This window comes from Rhagoletis zephyria, unplaced genomic scaffold (genome assembly GCF_001687245.7).
Source record: "Rhagoletis zephyria isolate East Lansing unplaced genomic scaffold, Rhagoletis_zephyria_1.1 Rzeph_scaffold_00318, whole genome shotgun sequence".
Lineage (NCBI taxonomy): Eukaryota > Metazoa > Arthropoda > Insecta > Diptera > Tephritidae > Rhagoletis > Rhagoletis zephyria.
In genome coordinates, this window is record NW_016157402.1 from 154,473 (window position 1) to 177,134 (window position 22,662).

Genomic DNA, 22,662 nt, shown 5'->3' on the forward strand with positions numbered 1-22,662 from the left:
TTTTTTTTTTAAATTTTATTTACATATAATGCAGAAAGAATGCATCTATAAGAAAATTTTGAAAACAATGTAAAAATTTTTTATATTACTTCTTCCTAAGAATTACCATTTCTTATAAACATATTTTTAACTGCATGCGCGTTCATTTCTCTTGTGCCTCGCATGCGATCAAAATGGAGAATATACATACATATGTAAGTACTATGTAGTCAAGTACAGTAAGTAACGTTACAGACCGTATATTTCGGTTTATAGTAGATTTCTCATAAACGTGTTTATCCAAAAGTTAATATTTTTATAGTTTCTTTGTATCTAGATCTTTATTAAAATACTTTAGTTTAATTTTTAACGTTGCGGGATCCGTCAAGTTTTCCGTACGTGTGACGTTATATGTATATAACTGATTTCCAAAAAATATAACGTTAAAAGCCACTTAAAACCACATTTATCTTTAAAATAACAAAAGATAGGAAACAAGTCTGTATACAAAATGTAGCTTTTGAGGTTTATAATCAGGATAAATGAAAGACTTTCGATTTTTACACAGCTTTCATATAGTCTAACAGAAATATACGTGCGACTGTAACGTTAAAGACAAAAATCTTGACCGTTTGTATGTTTGTATGGATTATAAAATTTCTGACATTACGAATCGTCAAAGAATATAGAATATAATGAAGATGCACATCTCTTTCCGTTCCAGTACGATTACATTCGTTTTTGGTGTGGTGAAATAAACTAGCCGCGTAGAGGTGGAGGAACGAACCAGCAACATCTTTATGTTGGATGTTCTTTGCATCTCATGGACCAAGTAAATGATTATAGAAAGAAAAGAAGATACCCAATGGGGAAATTTCCGTAGCCTTGAGAAGCCCTTTAACGGTGCACAGATTGCATAGTAAAAATCGGTTTTGCCATGGGACAGCTTTGCAAACTGTGCAAGGACTTTGCAAGACTTCGAGAATAGCTCCAATGTATGTATGTATGTACATGAATAGATACATACATAGTTTGTATCTATGTGGAAGTGATTTATAGAGCTAAAAGCTAAAACGACATAAGGATGATTGATTCGGTTTTTCCAAACCAGTTTCATCAACCGGTTTTTTGAATATTTTTGAGCGTTTTTTTTTTTAGTTTTGATTTTTCGAATACCGAGTAAACCGGGATTTGCAATTGTATAATCTAGGTTTTCACCTAGTTAATTTGTATACCAGAATCTAGACAATCTAACTATTTATTTTATTGAAAATGGAACTAGCAAATTTTTATTAATTTTATATCAATACTGGAAAATTTTTCACGGCAGAAAATTGCTTAAAATAAGTTAATAGTGAATCTATATTGAAAAAAAAAACTTTCTATGTATGAACGAAATGGGTCCATAAATACGGGTTCCCAAATATCTCGACTCCTGCGCCACCTAGCGGATTATTTCAGATTGCATAGATTGCATAGTCATCGGGTTCTGAGCTACATATGTGTTAAGTCTCAAGTCTCTAGCTCATCGGGATGTTGGTGAAATATTGATTGCAGGACATACTACATATGTACATACAATAAAAGTGAAGTTAAATAAAAGCTTGTAAAATTTAGGGAAAGCCTTTCACTGATTTTTTTGTTTTTTTTTTCTAGCAGCTCACTACACTTTGTAACATACAAAAAATTTCTTTATGGAACAAATCTGGTGGATTGTGCATGGTCTTTTTTTGAAGAACACTATTTTTTACCAATTTTTATAGCGTTAAGGAGTAATTTTGGGTCAATGCCAGTATTTTTCCGTGAAATGGAATAACATTAGCTTTCAAAACCATTTTGTTTCATATCAAAGTATTGCTGCTGTCGATAGCGCTACGATTAATTTGCGTGGAGTTTTCATAAAGCACACTGCGTGGCGCAGGTGTCGAGATATTTGAAAAATTCGTATTTATAGTCCGATTTGTTTCATATTTAGAACATATACGGATTCAGGGTGTAAAAACATTTCATAGAGTGAAGGTTAAATTAATATACAAATTTACATACGTACATACATACCTATTTACATGCATATAAATATGTACATACAGTTGTCCACAAAATAATAGGAGTGGGATATTTTAACCGGTTTTGGCTATTTGTCTTTAGTTTATTTAATGTTTCGTATTTTTTTGTAAAAGCCTAGCTGGTAATACAACAAACACCATATAAATTTACATTTTCAAGTTTGTACAAAAATTATAAAAATTCTGCAAATTTTCACCAAAATTGCAACTATTTAACCAGAATCTTTAGAAAAAAGGTTGGTATGCAGTTTTGTAGCCCATTCAATTCTAGTCTGAAGAAGTGCAAGTTTCAAGCTGCTAAAAAATTCCGTTGATTTTTGAGAATTTTTTCGGTTGAAGGTGTTTCACGTTTTTTCCATACAAAGTATGTTCGACAGCAAAAAAAATTGCCAAAAATCAACGGATTTTTTTAGCAGCTTGAAACTTGCACTTCTTCAGACTAGAATTGAATGGGCTATAAAACTGCATACCAGAATTTTCTCTGAAGATTCTGATTAAAAAGTTTGATATTTTGGTGAAAATTTACAGAATTTTAATAATTTTTGTACAAACTTGAAAATGTAAATTTATATGGTGTTTGTTGTATTACCAGCTAGGCTTTTACAAAAAAATACGAAACATTAAATAAACAAAAGACAAATAGCAAAAACTGACCAAAATATCGCACTCCTATTATTTTGTGGACCACTGTATATTTACAACTCCTTTAATATAATGCATATATATATAATGGCATACCAAGTGATAGTGAAAGTTCTTAAAACTATTTTTCGTTTTTAATTTGTTTTTGCATACAAAACTAATGCAAGTCATACTTAATACATATACACATTTGGGGGATTCACAACGGTGTCGAAAGTGTCGTAAATTTTGAAAGCTCCAATAAAAGTTTTAGAGAACTTTAAACGACAGCCAACTATTTTTTAACACTGCAAAAATTCATAATATGAATTTTATGGTACTTTGCCAGCCCCTTTAATATATTTTTAAGGCGTTTAAAGTTTACGACATATAACAATACGACACTTACGACACCCCAATTATATGTAGAAAAGTCTTAAGTTTTTTTTTTTTTTTCAATAAACAAAATTTGACCAAACTGAAACACTGGTTTCCTCCAACTAAGCCATGGCTCTCTCAATCTCTCTCTCTCTCTCTCTCTCTTTGTGATTTCCCAGCCAAAAATTTCTGCATCATTTGCTGTGCTTCAAAAGCTTCAGCAACAAAATCAGTTATAGCTCAGCGCTCGAATTTAACAGTTTAGTGTGGCAGAGTTTGTCCGCATAGACATGATATTTACCCGTTCCACAATCGCCCAAGCAATCACTTAGTTGATGAGTCTGCTAAGCAATCCCAGCGTCGCAGTAATGTAGTAAAACCAAGTAAAGTTTTGTAACTTCAAAACTGACTGAAACAAATCTGCCTTGACATGAATAAACGCATGGGCTATTTGTTGATAATTTAGTGCAAAAATTAAAAAAAAAAGTTAGTTAAAACAACATGACATGAATAAGAGCTACTGAGTGGAAAGCACCGGGAAATGTTTAATAAATATATGTACACAAAAACATAGTACTGTGTTAAACGACTGCATATACATATGTACATATATGAAAAAACTAAAGAGGCAAAAACAAAGCTTTAATCGAATCATTTGAATCGTTCAAAGGTTAACTTTTTGTGATCGACAGCGTAATGGCGATAATAGAGGCAGCCTATACAAACAGTGTACGGATTGATACCGTGTTATTGTGTGTGAATCAAATGTGGTGATAATAATTTAAAAATTGCCAACACTGTTTTCTTTGTAAAAATATGCATTATAGCTACTTGCTGCGTTGAAAAAATTGTTGACGTTTTCTTATGTCACCACCTGCATATGTATGTATGTATGTGTACAAATTGCACTTGCCGGTTTTTGACACACGCATCTGCATACATACATACTTTAATACGTGCATATGTAATATTCGCAGAACACAGCACATCGTCACCTGAAATGCAAAAAGACGTAACAGCATCGCAAATGGAATGGAAAAAGTCGTGACTAATATTTTAATTTTTTTACATAAAATGATGTGGGGAGTTGTAATTCGATGAAATCTATCATATATGTATGTAAATTAAAAAGTGAATTTAGAATTTTTTTTATTAGTTATGACTTTTTGCATTTCAGCGATGATGTTTGTTACGTCTTTTTTTTTGCATTTCAGGTGACGATAACAATGCTTTTATTAAAACCAGTGGTTCATGATTATACATAAATATCCATATGTGTATGCATACATATACATACATACATATATAAATATACATCTGTGAACCTTGTGCTTAGGTTTGTAAATAGCTGACGTTGTAAAATATCGAAAAATAAATTTAGAACCGGCTAAAGTGCAGAGGAAGTTAATGCAATCGCGCAACAAAAATGCATTCACAAATGAAAAATTCTCAAAAAATCATAACAAAAGCAATTATGATTTCAAACGTTTTCTCTCACTCTTAAAACCAAACGATTGAGAGTGAGAAATCGTCAATTACGACTAAATTAAATATTGTGATGAGAGTATAGGGTTGGCATCAGGAGAGATCACATTCCGGTGGTAAATTAAAGCTAATGAGAGTCGCCATTTGCTAGCGCGGGTTGGAACAGAATGGTCATTCGTTAAATTCGGCATGTCGACCTTTTCAGCCCATTGCGAGTGTGGTAATCAAGCGACAACGGAAACAACAGCATATTAAATGTTTTATGACTTTGAAAACATAAATAACACAATAAACAGTACATGGATCTAAATTTGTAATAGTCGTCGAAACGTATCGGTGCATTATTAAAAATTTATAACTGAAAATAAAAAGACTAATAATATACTACTCGTATATATGTACATACATACGTACGGAAAACATTAAATACGTACGCAAAGTGATTAAATAGAACAGAACAGAATAATTAACACGAAAGTATTCAATGGAATTAATTATTTATTAACAAAAATAAATTAAAATAAAATCAATGTGTGCTACATGAACCCAAATTTACATCTTTTAAGTGTTCGAAAGTACTCATTCGTAAATTGCAAATACATTTTGTTACTTTCCCAACAAAATGCTCATTTATTTTAAGTTCGGATTGCTCTTAATATTCATACTCAGTTTGAGGTAAAATAACTGTTTTTATTAATATTTTAATATTTTTATTGATGAGCATTGAACATTTAAAAAATCTACTATAACCATATGCGCCAATAAAATTTGCAGCACAATTCTTTATTTTACATTTTATTGCTGCTATATTACTTTGTCAGCTATCTTCAATCAATCCAATTGACAACTCGCTCTATACTATATCATAATAATCGATAATAGTATTATCGCTTTTAAAAAAGCGTAAAGGTTTCAAAGTGCGAAGTTCATATAAAATGCGATTCAGTACCGCCGAATAGCTATGAAATTATATGTATGTGTGGCAAAAATGCAAGTACGTAGTATATATCACACGGGTTTTAAAATTGTATATAAAAGTAATCACTTGGTATGCATTTATCCAACTCATTACAGGAAATTAACAGAAAAATTTTAAATGCTGTTGTCATACGAATAAAATGAAATGGACTTTAGACGAATAGCGTATAGCATATGTATATACATACATATGTATAATATTTTTTCTGTGCATTGGGGTTCAATTAATCATAAATAAGTATGTACACAGTTAGGTAATTGTTGAAATTAGCTGTTTATGATTTTTGGAGGACTTATCAACAAAGCGGTAAACCTTTGAATTGGTTGCAAAAGACGACAAAATTTATAGCTGCTACCTTTTTGAAGAACAATTTAAAATACTTCAAATTTATACACTAATCAATTGAAAGCAAAACAATAAGAAAATAAGAATGTAGAATCGACACTGAAATGGAAACGTCGTGACTAATAACTTTTTTTTACTTTTTTTTTTGTACATATAAAATGATGTGATGAGTTGTAATTCTACAAAATGCATCATATCAATCAAAAATTAAATTTAGAGTTTTTATTAGTTACAACTTTTTGCATTTCAGTGACGATGTAAAAGAGGCGGCGAATTGAAACAAATGAGGGTTGGCAATTTTAGATACCCTCTAAATGAACAAACAAGAGCGACATAATGATAATAACGTATTTACATACATACATATATCCATAGTAAAAGGCTGCCGTGAGTATGCATATGTACATACAAACATATAAATCTGTACGTATATATGTATATATATACATAACTTGGTAGTGCCACACAATAGCGTTCGTTTTCGTTTCAGTCGTAAGAGATAATAATATCCTGAAGAGAACCCAGTTGATGACGTGAGTACCTGCGTTTATAAAATCGTATAAAGGAAGCACGTGAAGTGCAGGCGAAAAAAAAGGTGTGAGCAAGGAAAAATTAGATCAAATGGGGTGTTTTTGTACATACATACATATGAGACATAGAAAGTCACAAAACTTTATAAAAACTAAAGTTCTTATGTTGGGAATTTTTTCAAAATCGTGGGTTTTAATAAACACTGAAACAAATTTATTGATGTAGCTTATGTTTCAAAATGCTATTAGGCCTTTCTACCCACCTTTGTACAGGGCTGAATTTAAAGAGAAAATGGGTTAAGGCCTTTCTATATTAAGATAAGGTGTGATCTTACACATCTGCATAAGTATGTACATATGTACATATATATCTGTACATTAAACTGCATCACCAAAATAAGTTGCGGGTTTTCCTCCATGGTTACAAAATTTATTATATTTGAAGACGTCCACCAAAATATTTAGGAAAAATTGTAAGATTTGCCTGAGCTGGACCGAATTGAAAATACCTCCGAAAGTGGAGTTATTTATGAATACAAATGCATAAATTTCTTAAAGAATTTTTGGAAAAAAAAAAATCCTCTCAGATGACAACGCAGTTTAAGCTTAAAAAATCTGCATACAAATATTTAAAAAAATTTGTACAACGGAATCGTAATAATGAGATTTTGATGCTCACTTGATGGAGCCAGCAAGCTGGTGTCGTATATTTCCCCTTTTATACAAAAAGGTCTTTGGTTCGATAAAATATTAACTTTTTTCCAGAGTTAATTGTTTTTCTATACCAACCATTACTTATTGAAAATTTTTGCGTGTATACTTATGTATGTATATGTAAGTAAAAAATTTTAGCTAACATTTTTAGCCCCAACGACTTTTCTTAGCTCTTCTTTAGCCCCTTTTTTAAAGGAATTTGGCTACCACTAAGAATGATTCGCGGCAACACTGCCAATGAGGTATCAGTGGAAAGGTATCTTCTCACTCTCAAACTCATTCACGTTCTAACTTTTTTCATACGTCAACACATCTTAAAGCAACTTCGGCCCAGCTCACGTAAATCCTAATATTTTTCCGAAATATTTTGGTGCAAGTCTTAAAATAAAATAAAATGGAAACACGGTACCGATTTTTTTTTTGTATATAAAATAAATCACAAGCTTGAAAATTTACAAGGTTGCACCACCTAATATCAATAAGTTTATTTTTTTATTTGATAAATGGCTTAAAGAAAATGATATTTTATCTTTCCAAATGGCAATACATCCATACATATGTATGTATATCCGTTTTTGATATCACTTTAGACAAACCCTCTTAAAGACGAAAACAATAAATAAGAGGCTTTATACCTTTTCGCACGCAACATAAACCAACCTATTTAAGTTTTCTATTCTTTCAAAATATGTAACGGGTGATTTTTTTGAGGTTAGGATTTTCATGCATTAGTATTTCAAAGAGAAAGATGCTCAGTATGCTTTGACATTTCATCATGAATAGACTTACTAACGAGCAACGCTTGCAAATCATTGAATTTTATTACCAAAATCAGTGTTCGGTTCGAAATGTGTTTCGCAAACCCAATTGCTGCGAACGGCGACGAATCGACATTTCACGGTCTTCAGCAACACTCTCAGAAACAGACGCAATATTCTCTTCTGTACGCACTGTACGCATTCGTGTGGTTGGTTTAATGTCCAATAAAGTAAACTGAGTGCGAAACTTGGTCACAATCGCATTAATTGTTTGCTCACTTGGTCGATTATGTAGACCATAAATCGGACGTAAAGCGAACCGAACACTGATTTTGGTAATAAAATTCAATGATTTGCAAGCGTTGCTCGTTAGTAAGTCTATTCATGATGAAATGTCAAAGCATACTGAGCATCTTTCTCTTTGACACCATGTCTGAAATCCCACGTGATCTGTCAAATACTAATGCATGAAAATCCTAACCTCAAAAAAATCACCCGTTATGTATGTATCTGCGATTTTCTGCTCGGACAGCAAACCTTTCCTTTAAGGGAGGAAATCGATGTAAAATGAAGTCACACCTTTACAACCTAACTATTATGTGCTATACAAAAGCAGATAAATGTTTAGGCAAATATGTATTTAAATGTTCAATGCTCTTAATTAATTCATACCACACTTCAAAAACCGATAGATGGCTTTTGTTTGTATGGACATACATATGTATGTATGTATGTAAGTATATCTTGCAAAAATGAGTTAAATCCTATAAAACAAATGAGGAAAGTGCCTTTTTGAAATGGTATAATGTTTCATCAAAAAGGTACGCATAGCTAAATAGACTCCACGAGATTTTCAATTTTAACTACTTCTAATAGATTAACAGCAAGTTGTTTTTGTAAATGCATTATACAAATTTGGCTAAATTTTATTTGTATGTATATCTATGTACATAAGTATTTCCATCACAGTTACAGAATTAAATTTTTTGAACATTTTCTTCTAACCTTCGATGAAAATTTCTAAAAAATTTCTGTAGATTATTGAATCAGAATCTATAGTCCAAGATGTTACATAGGATAAAAATTACGGAAGTCTAGTTCTAAGCCTAATACATGCAATATACTTTATACATACATACATACATACACACAAATGAATGAATGAACGTGTTGTTGTTGATGGAAGAGCCGACTCGTTCGGCCTCTACAACAACAACAATGAACGTCATCTTTTGGCTTGTTTGTGTTTGGCGTTCTTCTTCTTCTTCAAAACTCAAACAATAAACATCCAATTTAAGTATTGATACTGTTTTCCAACTATTTAGTGTTCAACATACGCAAGCTGCACCTCCGATACTAAATCACAACTCATCATACGATGACTATCCAGATGACTATGATTATTATGTTGAGAGCGAAACAGTTCGAAGTGCAGAGAAAATTACATTAGACATCATTAACCCAGATTACCATTCGATGTCAACGTCTACTGTGGCTAACACAATACCAACAACAAGTAAATCAAAAACATTCTTTAGTATATCATCATACAGTTATCCACGCAGTAATCATGTGCTGGAGCCAAGCTGTCCCAAAGCCTGCCTTTGTTTAGAAGAATACAAACATATATTGTGCAATGGCGCTGGACTGACACAAGTCCCAAAGGATTTGCCGGTCACATCTCTTCTCCTCGATTTAAGTGAGAACTATATCGCGGAACTGCATGCGGAGGATTTTTCAAATATTACTAAAATTCGTGAAATCAATTTGAGCGGTAATAAATTGAAAACGATCAATAAAGAGGTATACTTTATGCAGTACTGAGTCTGTCTACAGTAAAAATGGAAAATATTTTAGGTCTTTGTAGGATTGAAATATTTACAACGACTTCGGCTAACTGACAATCAACTGACACACATTGAGCCCGACGCGTTTTTAGGCACCGATCTAAGTGAACTGGATATAAGTAACAACACTATAGTATTGAGAAGTGATGGTCCCTTTCTTACTCAGACGACTCTACGAAAGTTTGCATGTCGTAATTGCAGTTGGAGCCAAATATATGATGACACGTTCAAGGGTTTAGACGGCTTACAATCTCTGAAACTGGATCTCAATGATTTCGGAAAGGTGCGTATTGTGTGCGTGTTTATAGTACTGATAAGTATGCGCGCATATATGTACAAGAAGAACTACACATTTACTCTCTTTGCCCCTTTATTTTTAAAAATAAAACCCAGTATAGTTTTTGAGTTTAACGGTTCAATACACAGGTAAACTGATGTACCTTGAATACGAGAATATGATTTTATGTACACATATAACTTAATAACAACACTATTATGATAAAAGCTTTCGTTTCTCCAAAGCTCACCGCATATGTTTATTGACGTTTTTTCATTCCATCGTCATTCTGACAGAAAATCAATGTAAAAGCTTTTACGTCGCTGCAGAACCTTATTAAATTGCGACTGCCTGAATTGGAATCGGCAGAAGTCACCGAACTGTGTAATTTACTAAAAACTATTGACAACATAAGCTTTAGAAACTTTGAAATTAGCTGCTTTGAACTAGTACTGGGGACATCATATAATGATAGTATTACTCTGGTGACAGATCCACCCTACCTGTCGACGGAGATAGCCATAGTACCAACAAAAGTGCCAGAAGATACAACTACTGAAGCAACGCCGAAAAAGGGAGAAGCAATAAACAAAGCAAGTGGCGTACAGAACAAAACGGCAAAGGCGGCTACGTCCAAACCAACAAATACGGCATCAATCGTGAAACAGAAGGAGATTCAAGAAGGAGGTATGTACATATGTGCTGTGCAAAGCAGGTAGCGCTTTTTTTTAATAATTTATTATTATTAGATACTAGGATGCCTGAAGTAAACAACACTTTGGGCGTGACGACTACTGCGACATTTTCGGTACTTGAAGAAAGTGCTAATAACTCTCTAACGACGCCCAAAATACTAACTGCCAGCATTTTGGGCGGCCCTGGAGATGCAGCAAATAAAGTAGTTGAGAATATTACTGTCAAATCGATTGTTGAGACTGAGAACAACCATCAAGTACATATTTCTCAGGAAATGGTCAACCTCTTGCTTATATGTAAGTAGCATAATCACTGATGTCTAGATGATTTCAATCGTTTTTAATTGCTTTCTTAAAGGTATTATTATAATAGCGATTGTTGGAATCATTATTGGCATAATTTGTCGCAAAGATGTGGGCGGCATTAAGACAAAATGTTGTCGTACACGAAAACCTGAACCAAAGGATCAAGTGCATCCTGCCGAAGAAATACCTTTAAATAAACTAGCATAACTAGATGTAATTTCATATTGAAATAGGAAGAATGTTGTTGCCAGGTGTGTGAAAATATACTTTGTCAGATGATTTTAGCTAAGTACTGGAAGCCTGCTTAATATGTATATAGTTTATTTAATATTTTCAGTATAAGCAAAATCTAGAAATATTTATACACATACATACACATACATTCATAAATTAGTATAATTTGAAATTATGTACAAATTGGGTGGGGAAATATCCTGACAGTAGCACAGCGTACTTCAGTGTTACGAAAAAGAAAAGAAAAGAAAAAGAAATTTCGATTCAACATTTTCTACAAATCATTATGCCGGCTATGCACAATATACTTAGTATACATGTGTGTAACATATTTTCTGTTCGATACCTAGTAGCAATAGTTCGTAGTAGTTTTTTTTGTATTTTTTTACAAAAAATAACTGCATTTACAGGAAATAACCGCCAAAGTATAATATCAAAATTTAGAAAAAAAACGCTTTTTATATTTGAAATTGTTCTGATATGATTGAAAAATGCAATACGATTTTATTAACCCTTTCAAAAACTATGGTTAGAGAAGTGGGGTTTTCACGTGTATATCGCACACCCATTTCATAGGTGGTACAACTCAAAATGTCCGGTTTACCAGAATACGTGAAAAAAATATTTCATAGCACATGGGCAATTGAGTCTTTACCTTAGAATTGTTCAACTAATTACTCCAACTTTTGTTGTAAAAATTTTTAGCGCAAAGTTCCAAAACTACAAATTAGAATTGAGCCACCTTTGAAGAGCGTGTGCGATATGCAGAGCTGGCTCGTTAATATTCGTTTAGGAACTAAATTACTCTTAAATGCAAATTACAAGGAATTGTAATCACTAATCAATTTATTCAATTCAATTGATTCCTTTTTCCATTCCTTAGAAGTAATTTCAAAAGTATTTTTTGTTTGTTTTTAAATTTCATTACAAGGAATTGGATATTGTAATCGGAAGTATGTAATTATGTGCTAGTAATGTGATTTTTTTCAATTCCTTTGAAAGGATTTGATAAAGTAATATTTTTTTTTTTCAATTCAGTTGATCGGAATTAAAAAACACAATATTTTTGCTTCCAGTTCCATTCTTCAAAGTAATTTAAAAAATCATCGAAAATATTAATTAAATTATTTATTGCTGTTGAATTGCAACTTCCTTGAATAAACAACTTTTACCTAAATGGTATCACTAATTGGACTTTAGGATAGCCGGAGAACTTAACTTGTAGCTGTTCAGTTTATGGGTAACTGTTAAATTTTCTGGAGCCTACCGCGAACGCGCGAAAAAAAAATACATTAGAAATTACTTATAAGGAATTTAAAAATTAATGTTGTTGTTGTTGTTGTTGTAGCAGCATACAAATTCCCCAAAGACTTTTTGGGGAGTGTTGCTGGAGTGACAGTCCTTGGCCAGATATAAATCTGGGTCGTTCCGGTTACGTAGACCCGACTGTCGTGGGAACGTTTAAAAAAAAAAAAAAAAAAAAAAAAAAATTAATCAATTCCTTTGCTGTGTACTAAAGAAATTGATTCCTAATTACAATTACTGAGGTATATTGATGTTATTGTAATGTAATTGCATTTACGCAGCTCTGGCGATATGCATGCAGCCATGCTAATTTCAAATATTAAAATTAATAACTAGTACCGTAAGATTTAAAACCTTCCTAGTAAAATATAGTAGCGTGCATATAAATAAATTGGTCCGTAAGTTAACTTAAGCCGTTGTTCCTATTCGGGACAAATACATACATACATACATATGTAGGTATGTATGTATGTGTATACTCACACATTTACATATACATACTATTTGAATTTGTTCAAATGCTCATTTACTAAAAGACTGTTACAACTCAAAAAACGAAATTTTCCGGCAAATTATGCAGAATTAAGGTGACCTCAATCAAACAGATGCGGTATACCGGTGCGCTACGATGCTTTCAAAAATTGTATCACACAGCAAGCACAATTGATCGCACGATATGAGGAGTGACTTGTTCATTGTAGAGTTCGGAAATTGAATTTATACTTCAACTCGTCAATTGTTACCCCATATTGGCCATATGAACAAAAAGTAGACAATTGTTTATCTTAAAATTTCAGACCTTTTATCTGGCTTTCTATCGTCATCGCATCAAATACAATATCGTGTCGCATCTGTTTGCGGCCACCTTTATTTGTTATATATCATTCTTCAAATTTTGTGCAAACATTTTTTTACATTTTGGGAGTAAATTGAAAACTTAAAAACGCGCCTCCTAAAAATCTCGTTTTTTAAGTTTTGACGTAGGTGTATGTGTACAAATATATTTACATAAGAACAAAATATTTATATTAAATAAATGGCCGTAAATCATCGAGTTTGTGTTTTTTAGTTAGTGAATCTGTGTGTCAAATCCCTGCAGGGCCAGCTACTAGCTGTGAACTAAAATTCTACCAGTTTGCGTATCAGCCCAACTAGTTCACGTTCTATCATTTTTCAATGTCAGCGACTGGTATTTTTAACATTGCGATGTCCTTCAAGTTGTCAATTGTCAGGCTATGCATCAGCATCTACTAGGAGAAATACTAGTAGTATCATACAAGTTGATGAGGTAGTCTGCCAATTCATCCTCCATGAAAAGCATAAGTATGCCTATTTGCTCGGGGCGCTCCAACAGTCGCAATGACCGACAGAGCAAAGCAATCGCGTGGTATGCCTGAGGTCTCAGGTTCAAATACTGGCGCAAGGAAAATTCTTTAATTTTATTTAATTTTTTTTTTTATTTTTTTTTTTCTGTAATTCATTTTTTTATTTAAGCTTTTTTATTTATTTTTTCTCTGTAACTAAATTTTTTATTAAGGGGTTTTGTTGCAATTTCTAAATTAAATTGAAAAAAATTTAATATCTTTTTTTTCATGGCACAAGCTTTCTTGCCATATGTATGTTTTTTCTGCATTGCAATTATGTTTTCAAATTTGATATTTATATTTAATTTTTTTTTTTAATTTAAAATTACTTCCGAATCATTATATTTAAATTGAAATAATTATTTTTACTTATATTGATTTAACTTTAGAAAATCTTAACCACCTCCAAGCGGCTTCGGACCTGCATTCTCAAAACCAAAGCCAGTAGTCTTCACATGACGCCACAGACGACATTTGTAAGAAAAGCAATTAATTGCGCTTTATTTTTAATCGACTTTCAAAAAAGGAGGAGGTTATCAGTACGTCGGAATATTTTTTTTTTTATTTTTTATTTTTTTTTATGTATGTTACCGCATAACTTTGGACCACGTCAACCGATTTCGATAAAGGTAGTGTCTCAAAAGTGGTCCCATACTAATCTGGTTAAGATCCGATTTTTTTTTTATATGAGAGTTGAAGTCGGTTTTTTTCTTGCTAAAAATTACTTGTTGGTTTTGGCAATTCAAAGACAGATGTCGCTGAACGCTTAAATTCTTCGAAATGGTCGGACTGGTAGGCACATACTAGTTAATGTACTTGTATTTTTTCTAACTGGTTTGACTTTTCACTGTAGGGATATTTTTATACCCGATCGTACTTGTACACAAGGCTGTTAGAGCTTTGTTCGCATAACGGTATATATACCTGCATAGTATATGGGCATGCTACAATAATTTAAAGGTAGTTTCACTTCTTGTTGTCCCCCAATCGTTGTCGTCAAGCTCAACTAACGGGAGACCCAGGAAGTGGGCCACTCCAGCTGGGCTGGTCGAAAGGCTGTGGGGTTTAGTATAGAAATCAGTTGCTTACACCATTTTCATTATTACGCAGGTAAGTAAAATTCAGTTAATTTCTTTTTGTGGCTTTCTGTAGTTTGGATCTGTGTAATGTTGTCGTATAGTCAAATTTTTTTCTTAAGTTTTATTTTTTATTCAACAATTTTTATTGAGCTTGAGGCCGTTTTTAAGAAAAAAGCAACAATAATTTTGAAAAAATTGTAGAAGGGATAGCTATTTCAGAAATCACCACATTTCCTCATCAGAATTCTTTCAGTAGGATTCGAACCGACGATCCCACTGACTCAGCCAGTTGCCTATGCACTGTGCTAAGTTCGCATTGTGAATTCTTGTTGCTTTATTCCACTATTTCATTTGTTAAGCCAACTACAATCAAGCGCAGCTATTCCAGTGCTATTTAAACTTGATCATGTGGTTTTTGGTTTTGTTGGTTTTTGTTAATAATTCTAATTTTAGAATGTTTAACTTTTAGGTGTGCTCATTCTTAAGATATTTGTTTTATATATTTTATGGCCTTATAACAATTATATTCAAAAATTTTTATTGAGCTTATGATATTTTTTTATGTTTACTTGATGGCCCTTTATTAAGGCCTATCCACACACATCAGTCCCGGAACAGCACCGTATTAGTGGCAATCAGTATCGATCAGTGATACCAATTCACACATATCCGTAGTAGGCCGTCTGTTGTTTTCAGTAAAGTGGATTTCAATGAAGAAAAATGGCTTATTTTACTAATGATGATTTGCTAATTATGGCCATAGCTCTAGACGAGGAAGAAAATCGAATAAAAATGCGAAACCGAGTTCACAAGACGAGAAATTGGATTATTCCAAATATGATTTTTAAAACCGATATTTATATATTTTTTGTAAGAAAATTATATAATTCTGGATAATTCCAACCAACCAACTCGATTGATCTTTCCTCTATATCAATCAAAACTTCCAAAAAATAACGTTGACGAGCTAACGAAATGCATAAAAACATCAACAACTAAAAACTCTATCCGTACTGTCATCAAGTACAGCTGCGAGCACTAAATTAGCAATGTGCGCTTACGGTTACAATTTTTTGTAATTACTAGAAAACCAAATAATAGTTACATTAATTTTTTGGAAAAACTAAAGGACAATTTCATAATATAACTAAATTTAGGGCCAAAAGAGTTTTATTTACATAAACACTAAAAAAAACTAATTCACGCAGAGCCACATGTGCTTCTATGGAAATTACTGCGAGCAGAAAAATAGTAGTATATAATAAAAAGTCTTAAAAATTTTTTAAATTTCTAATACTAAAATTTAGCACAGTTATTTATTATTTGATAGCATGACCGTTGTTTTAATCACTGCTGCACAACGATTTACGAGTCTACGAGGCGTTGACATCTTTGCTGTGGTATTGACTGCAATGCGAGGAGAACCACAGCCCATAGTTCGTGGTTAGTTTTTGGTTTTGCATTCCATACGCGCTTTCTTAAGGTCGGTCCAAAGGTTTGCTATTGGATTGAGGTAGGAGATTGAGCTGCTGTAGTACCCATTTGAGTGGCATTTCCTCTTCGGCGAAGCATAACATTCTCCATTATTTTTACGTACTCTTTTTTTGTCTATAAGGTCTCCATGCTTCAAAGTATTCGCAGTGTACCTTGGCTGATATTCCATATTTGGCTGTATCTTACGAACTGCCGAGAGCCTTTACCACCGTATAAAACAATTTTTGACTCATTCGTTCAAAAAATTTTCCTCCACTTCCGAATAGTCCAATCCATGTGTTTTTTGGCAAAATCTAGTCTGCGTACTATATGACTTTTTTCAAAAGCGGGACCTTATGTGGACTTCTAGCATAAAGCTTTTGTTCTCGGTGCCGTCTCCTTACTGTATGAACACTACATGGTAACTTTAAGTTATCCAAAATTTCTACAGCTGACATAGTAGGACGGGTCGTCGAATATTTAATAATTTGTCGTATGGCAGTCGTTGATAATTTCTGCTTACCACCCAGTTTCCAGGTTTATTTTGATACGTTAACGCATTTCGAATAGTGGTGGCTAAACACCCAATGTTTTTTCCCACTTCTTTGTATGTTTTCCGATTTTTAATAAGGGTTTTAATAATTTCACGTTTTTCGTGAAAGCAATTAAGACCTCGTCCCATTAAAAATTACAAAAATGCGTTTTTGTCTATTCCGGCTAAATAGACTATAAACTCAGTCATTGAACTTTTTATTCTAAAAACTCTAATATTTTCCCATGCAAGTTAACTTTTGTGACTTTATTTGTTCTGCGCTACTATTTCACTGCTCGCCTAAAATGCCGTTCACACCAAACCTATTTCTTAAAAAATTAAACCGTAGCGGTTGAACGGTTTGAAATTTGCATAAAGTTAAATCATACACTAGAGATGAGAATTAAAAAAAATAATCACTGCATCTTTTAGGCGCATCAATATTACATAGTTACATACATATGTACATCCCAAGAAAAGAGAGGAAAAAACGGAACTGACGTATCTGAACAACTCTAATTGAGACTGGGGCAACGATATCACTGGATCACAAATTTTAATTTTGGTTTTGTTCTCCACACGGCACTATCCAATTAGTATGTAAAATCGCTCGCTGATTCGGAAAATCGGATTTACTTTTTTTGTATGGATACGTTTTCGAAATACATATTTGCAGTTTACCGTTATTCAGCTTAAAAAAGAGTGGTTCCACTTAATCGTAAATAATCGAAAGTCGGAATTTTAATGCTCTCACCCCCTAGGATTGTTCTATATCGAAAAAAGTATACCCCTACTTTTATTTTGAAATTAAAAATTTTTTAGAGGTCGCTCAAAGCGCTCAAAGTTGTCCATGTATTTTGTATGGGGAAAAACAACATTTCGTGGAAATGGTATGGAATTCTTGAAAATCGATATTTTTCGGAATCACCGAGCGATTCTACATAGGAATTGGATAGTGGTATCCATAGAACATTTGTATTTTTCACTGACACTGATACGGAACTGATGCGGCAGTGATGTGTCTGGATAGACCTTTACAGAACTAACGAGTTGCTATAAGTAAAAACTCTTTAGAGTAAAAAGGCCGCTTTACATACAACTTTGCAAGAAATCAATATGATCTCCTGTTCGCTAGACGTAGTTCTCTCTCTGCCGAAGTACGTATACATGCATAGTTTATGTTTTTGTCATGGAATAGTTTTCGAAATCGGTTTAAATAATATTTATGTTATATTTGTAATATTTTCTAATGTGTGTAGTCTGCAAGATGATTTGGTTCATAGACTTTAGAAATAAACAAAAAAGAAGTGACGAGGCAACCGGGAGGGACTTGGCTATTCTCGCTGGTACAACCGTTTGAATGAATGAATAGCCGATCTAAACGGCCCTTAATAGTTCCACTAGACCATAAATAATTTTCACAAAGATTAATACTTAAAATTGTTACAAAACTTACCTCCATAACCAAGTTGACACAGTCTTGCGATTCTTTGCAGTCCAACAAGGCAACGACATTCTCATGATGTAGCTCTGTCAGTTCTTTAAGAATTTTTATTTCCTTTCCAAGCAAATTCTGCGTTTTTATCAAACCCTTTTTTGTGATGCATTTTATAGCAACGGGGAAATGTTTCTGCAAAATCAAACCAAAAAATTAGCAAAATGGGTAAATTGTGCAATTTTAAACCCTTAAACAAAAACAATTGTAAATGAAACGTCTAAGTTTCTATGGAAAGCCTTTTGCACAAGGAGGACAACTTTTCGAGGCAATTTTGTTGCGCAAATTTGCACAGTGTGCTGGGCAAACCCTCAAGCAGCTATTAATTTCAACTTTTTAATTTTAAAATTTTTCAAATAATTAACTTCCAAAAATTACACAAAATATAAAATTGTCCTCATGAAACCCACTACACAAAGTTGCCCAAATTGCTCAAATATGAAACTTGCGCGTATAGATCAGTACTTTTAATATATGTATGTATATTATTGTATATCGATGGCTGAGTGGAAGATCGACCTATCTCGGCAGCCAGTTCGAAAACGCCCTATCGCAGAAAATTTTTGAACAACGATCTATCTCAGAAAACTTTTCAAGAACGCCCTACTTCAGAATTCGATTGAAAAACGCCCTATCTCGGAATTTAGTCGAAGAACGCGTTTTTCAATCAAATTCTGAAGTAGGGCGTTCTTGAAAAGTTCTTTGAAATAGGGCGTTTTTGAACTGGCTGCCGAGATAGGTCGATCTTCCACTCAGCCATGCTATGAGACAGAAGTGGCGTAACCCAAAAAAAAATTTGTTTGCACTTACCTTGTTAAAATAGTCTCAAATGTGATACATCTATCTATCTTCTATCTGTACCAGGGTAGCCACTTATTTTTGGGAATTCACCGATTACGACAATGAAATTCACCGATTTTGCCCGAAATTTCGTAAAATTCCCCACCTATAGATATCTCCTTATTTACAAAAAAAAAATACACAAAAATTGAATGTATTTTGATATGTTGCTGGTGTTTCTGATTATTTTATTTTTAAATGTAATTTATCTATGTATTCATAGACCAAAAAAAAATCGAATAAAAATTTGGTCGCATCAATTATTTTTATTTCGTTATTTAATTTGAGTTATTTTTTTAATAAAAATATAGTTCATTCTTTAACAAATACCATATAAATCCAAGTTTGAAACTTCGTGTAATATTTGAAAAAAATTCCAACAACCTTTCGTAAAAATGTCGAGCTTTTTAAGTCGATTTTCTAGAAAGACTTTGAGTATGTCATTTTGTAGTACACTCAATTCTATTATAATAAAGATCAAGTTTCAGGTGTCTAAAAATTTTCGTTTAAGAATTTTTTGTCGATGCTTTTGCGGTTTTCATCCATATGCAAATAATTTATGTATATTCGTTATTTGAAAGCAAATGCGACAAACGAAATTTTAAAAAATCAACGGTAATTTTTGGTCATTTGAAATTTTGTTATAATAGAATGGAACGAGCTGAGAATCCCCACAAAAAACGGTCCATTCCCCACGCAAACTGAAAATCCCCGGAATCGGGGAATTCCCCACGAGTTGGCTTCCCTGATCTGTACTATAATAAAACTGTGGATTGTGTGTATGTCTGTTTGAACTCACTAATCTCCGGAACTATTGAATGGATTTTCATGGGGCTTTAACTGGTATATAGAGACACCTCGGACGTAACCTATAGTATAAAATAATGGGATCTGACAAGGAGGCGTGGCACCTCCCATAGGCGTGAAATTTTTAATCAGCTAAAACTTCGAAACCGTAAGTCACATGAATTTGAAATTTGGTATGAAGACATATCCATGGTAGGCGCTTACAGTAATGAATGAGTTTGTACAAGGAGGTGTGGCGTAAAACTTTTAATCAGCAATAACTTCGGAACCGTAGGTGACTCGACTTTTAAATTTGGTGCGAATACAGATCTATGCTAGATGTTTAAAGTAAAGTATCCATATATATAAATGAGTTTGTACAAGGGGCGAGTCACATCCCATAGTCGAGAAATTTTCAATCAGCAATAACTTCGGAACCGTAAGACATATGACTTTGAAATTTTGTGTGTTGACATACACATAAACTATATGTAAAATACATATACTGTTGTAAAAGGGGCGTGGCGCATCCTATAGAAATCATACGTCACAAGAATTTTAAATTCTGCTCTGCATCGCAAAATATACTTTTGCAAAAAATTGTTATTCTTGTTGTTGTTGTTGTAGCGGCTACAACAACCCCGCCCAGATCGGTTGATATCTCAGTCGTTGTCGTCAAGTTCCACTAACGGCAGCCCCAGGAAGCGTGGAGCCTCTATCGGGTCGGTCCACAAGGACAAAGCCGTTAGGGTTCTCGGGTTTTCCGGACATGCGAAGAGATGTTTCGAGTCATGTGGGGTCTCTCAGCATGCCGGACACTCATTTGGCACATCCTCATTCAATCTACTTAGGTAAGAGTTTAACCTGCTGCAGTAGTATTGTCGTTCGTGTCTCCCGTGGCAGACGAAGCTCCGGCTCGTCTATGTCCGGTGGTGGTGTGATTAGAACGGCATTCACAAGTCTAGAGTCTACATAACTCAAGACTGACTCCCTGTGAATGCCGTTCAGGGCCGGTCGGTAAGCTGACGGGTCCAGAGGCTGCTTGACGAACCTCTGGACTTCCGTCAGTTCATATAGATGGCTCCTGACGTGCCTAGGCGAGGGCTCGTCTGCAAGCAGTTGTCTGTTCGGGTGGCCACTTCTGTGGCTCCCGATCAGAAACTGCTTGCAGAGCATTATATTGTGCTCCTTTATGGGGAGCATTTGGGCCTCGTTGTGGAGGTGATGCTCTGGCGACATCAGGAGGCATCCTGTCGCTGTCCCGAGTGCGGTGTTCTGTAGTCTGTAGCTTCGTCCACTGCGTCCTACTAGTCCCCGGCGACCACACTGGTGCTGCGTAGTTTAAAAACGGCCGGCCTATTGCCTTGTATGTTGTCAGCAACGTTTCTTTGTCTTTGCCACAAGTACTGCCGGCTAGCGACTTGAGGACCTTGTTGCCGCTCTGTACTTTATTGGCAATAGCGTTTGCGTGCGCAGAGAAGGAGAGGAGGCTGTCGAATGTTACTTCGACTATTTTGGGATTATTCAACGTCGAAATTGGTGTGTCATCGACGTGAATTCCCAGCGGTAGCCTGACCTCCTTCGTCCAGATTGTGAACAGGGTCGCAGAGGATTTCGTAGGGGAAAGGGCTAGACACTTTGCAGTGAAGAAGCGAGTAAGTTCGGAGAGATACCCGTTTACTTTCGAACACAGGTCATCAATTCCATTCCCAGTCGCCATGATCGAGCAATCGTCGGCGTAAGAGACAATCTATTTATTTATTTATTTATTTATTTATTTATTTTTTGCAGTCTGTCNAAATATTAAATACAAAATACAAAATGCTCTACAGAAATTTTTAAATAACATTATTTCTTTATCACTGCAATTATTTTATGTCAATATAAACGCATGCAATTTCCTGGAAGTTATGTAGACGGTTGGAAAGGCCGAGTTTCCAATCTGCGCTATTCTTTTTGGGTTACTCCATTTATTGATATCTCCTGGGTGGTCAGAAAGGCCGAGTTTCCGATCCACCCAGTCGCGCTTTCGTGACTGTTGACGGTTGGAAAGGCCTAGTTTCCAATCCGCTCGTTTATTGTTTATTATCTAAGGGTCTAGGTAGTCGGAAAGGCCAAGTTTCCGATCCGCCTAGTCTCGATATCTTGGTGGTTGGAAAGGCCTAGTTTCCAATCCACGCTATTGTTGATACATCACTACTTGTAGGCTGCGTTCTAAAATAGTCAAATAGCAGCCCCTTGAAAAGAGTGATAGTATCACAATTTTTTATAGCCTCTGGTAATTCATTGAAGCACTTTAAGCCTTTATAGAAAATATTTTTTTTGTCCACTTCTGTTCTATACTTCGGGAGTCTGAAGCTGTTATTCTCTCTCAACAAATATGTATGCGTCTCATTTATATATCGGAGATTATCGCTAAGATAATCCGGCAGGTTGCCCTTCTTAATATTGTACACAAATTTCATAGCGTGGTAAAAAACTTGTTGCTTCACGCTTAACCAATTCAAGGTTTCAAGCATACATCTTGTTGGTGTGTCATACGGTTTGTTGAGGATGAATCTCATCGCTCGGTTT

At 34.1% G+C, this 22,662-nt stretch overlaps 2 protein-coding genes across 11 annotated transcripts in view; one reads left to right on the forward strand and one right to left on the reverse strand.

Annotated features, from left to right (window-relative positions):
- The window catches only part of Atg1 (serine/threonine-protein kinase unc-51-like protein Atg1), a 27,354-nt gene extending 8,738 nt beyond the window's left edge, over positions 1 to 18,616 (reverse strand). Inside the window, exon 1 of the mRNA XM_017610534.1 lies at positions 18,424 to 18,616. Coding sequence (XP_017466023.1) covers positions 18,424 to 18,429 — 6 coding nt within the window. The 5' untranslated portion in view covers positions 18,430 to 18,616. The remainder of the gene's footprint in view (positions 1 to 18,423) is intronic.
- On the forward strand, positions 2,964 to 11,336 carry LOC108358970 (slit homolog 1 protein). Of its 10 annotated transcripts, none has more exons than XM_017610536.1 (7): positions 2,966 to 3,796; positions 4,381 to 5,204; positions 9,181 to 9,658; positions 9,713 to 9,985; positions 10,276 to 10,666; positions 10,729 to 10,971; positions 11,033 to 11,336. In XM_017610536.1, exons 2-7 carry the CDS (start codon positions 5,152 to 5,154, stop codon positions 11,185 to 11,187), a joined length of 1,593 nt encoding a protein of 530 aa, XP_017466025.1. In that variant the 5' UTR covers positions 2,966 to 3,796; positions 4,381 to 5,151; the 3' UTR covers positions 11,188 to 11,336. The 10 variants fall into 10 exon arrangements, with proteins under 10 accessions (XP_017466024.1, XP_017466025.1, XP_017466027.1 ...); XM_017610538.1 differs by having other exon boundaries at positions 4,426 to 5,204; XM_017610539.1 differs by having other exon boundaries at positions 4,615 to 5,204.
- Positions 18,617 to 22,662: the final 4,046 nt, after the last annotated feature.

Coding starts and splice junctions, on each gene's coding strand:
- LOC108358970 (XM_017610535.1), top strand. CDS start 3,741: ATGGCGATAATAGAGGCAGCCTATACAAACAGTGTACGGATTGATACC. Junction 3,815..9,180: donor TTGTGTGTGAATCAAATGTG/GTGATAATAATT, acceptor CCAACTATTTAG/TGTTCAACATACGCAAGCTG. Junction 9,986..10,275: donor ATCTCAATGATTTCGGAAAG/GTGCGTATTGTG, acceptor TCATTCTGACAG/AAAATCAATGTAAAAGCTTT.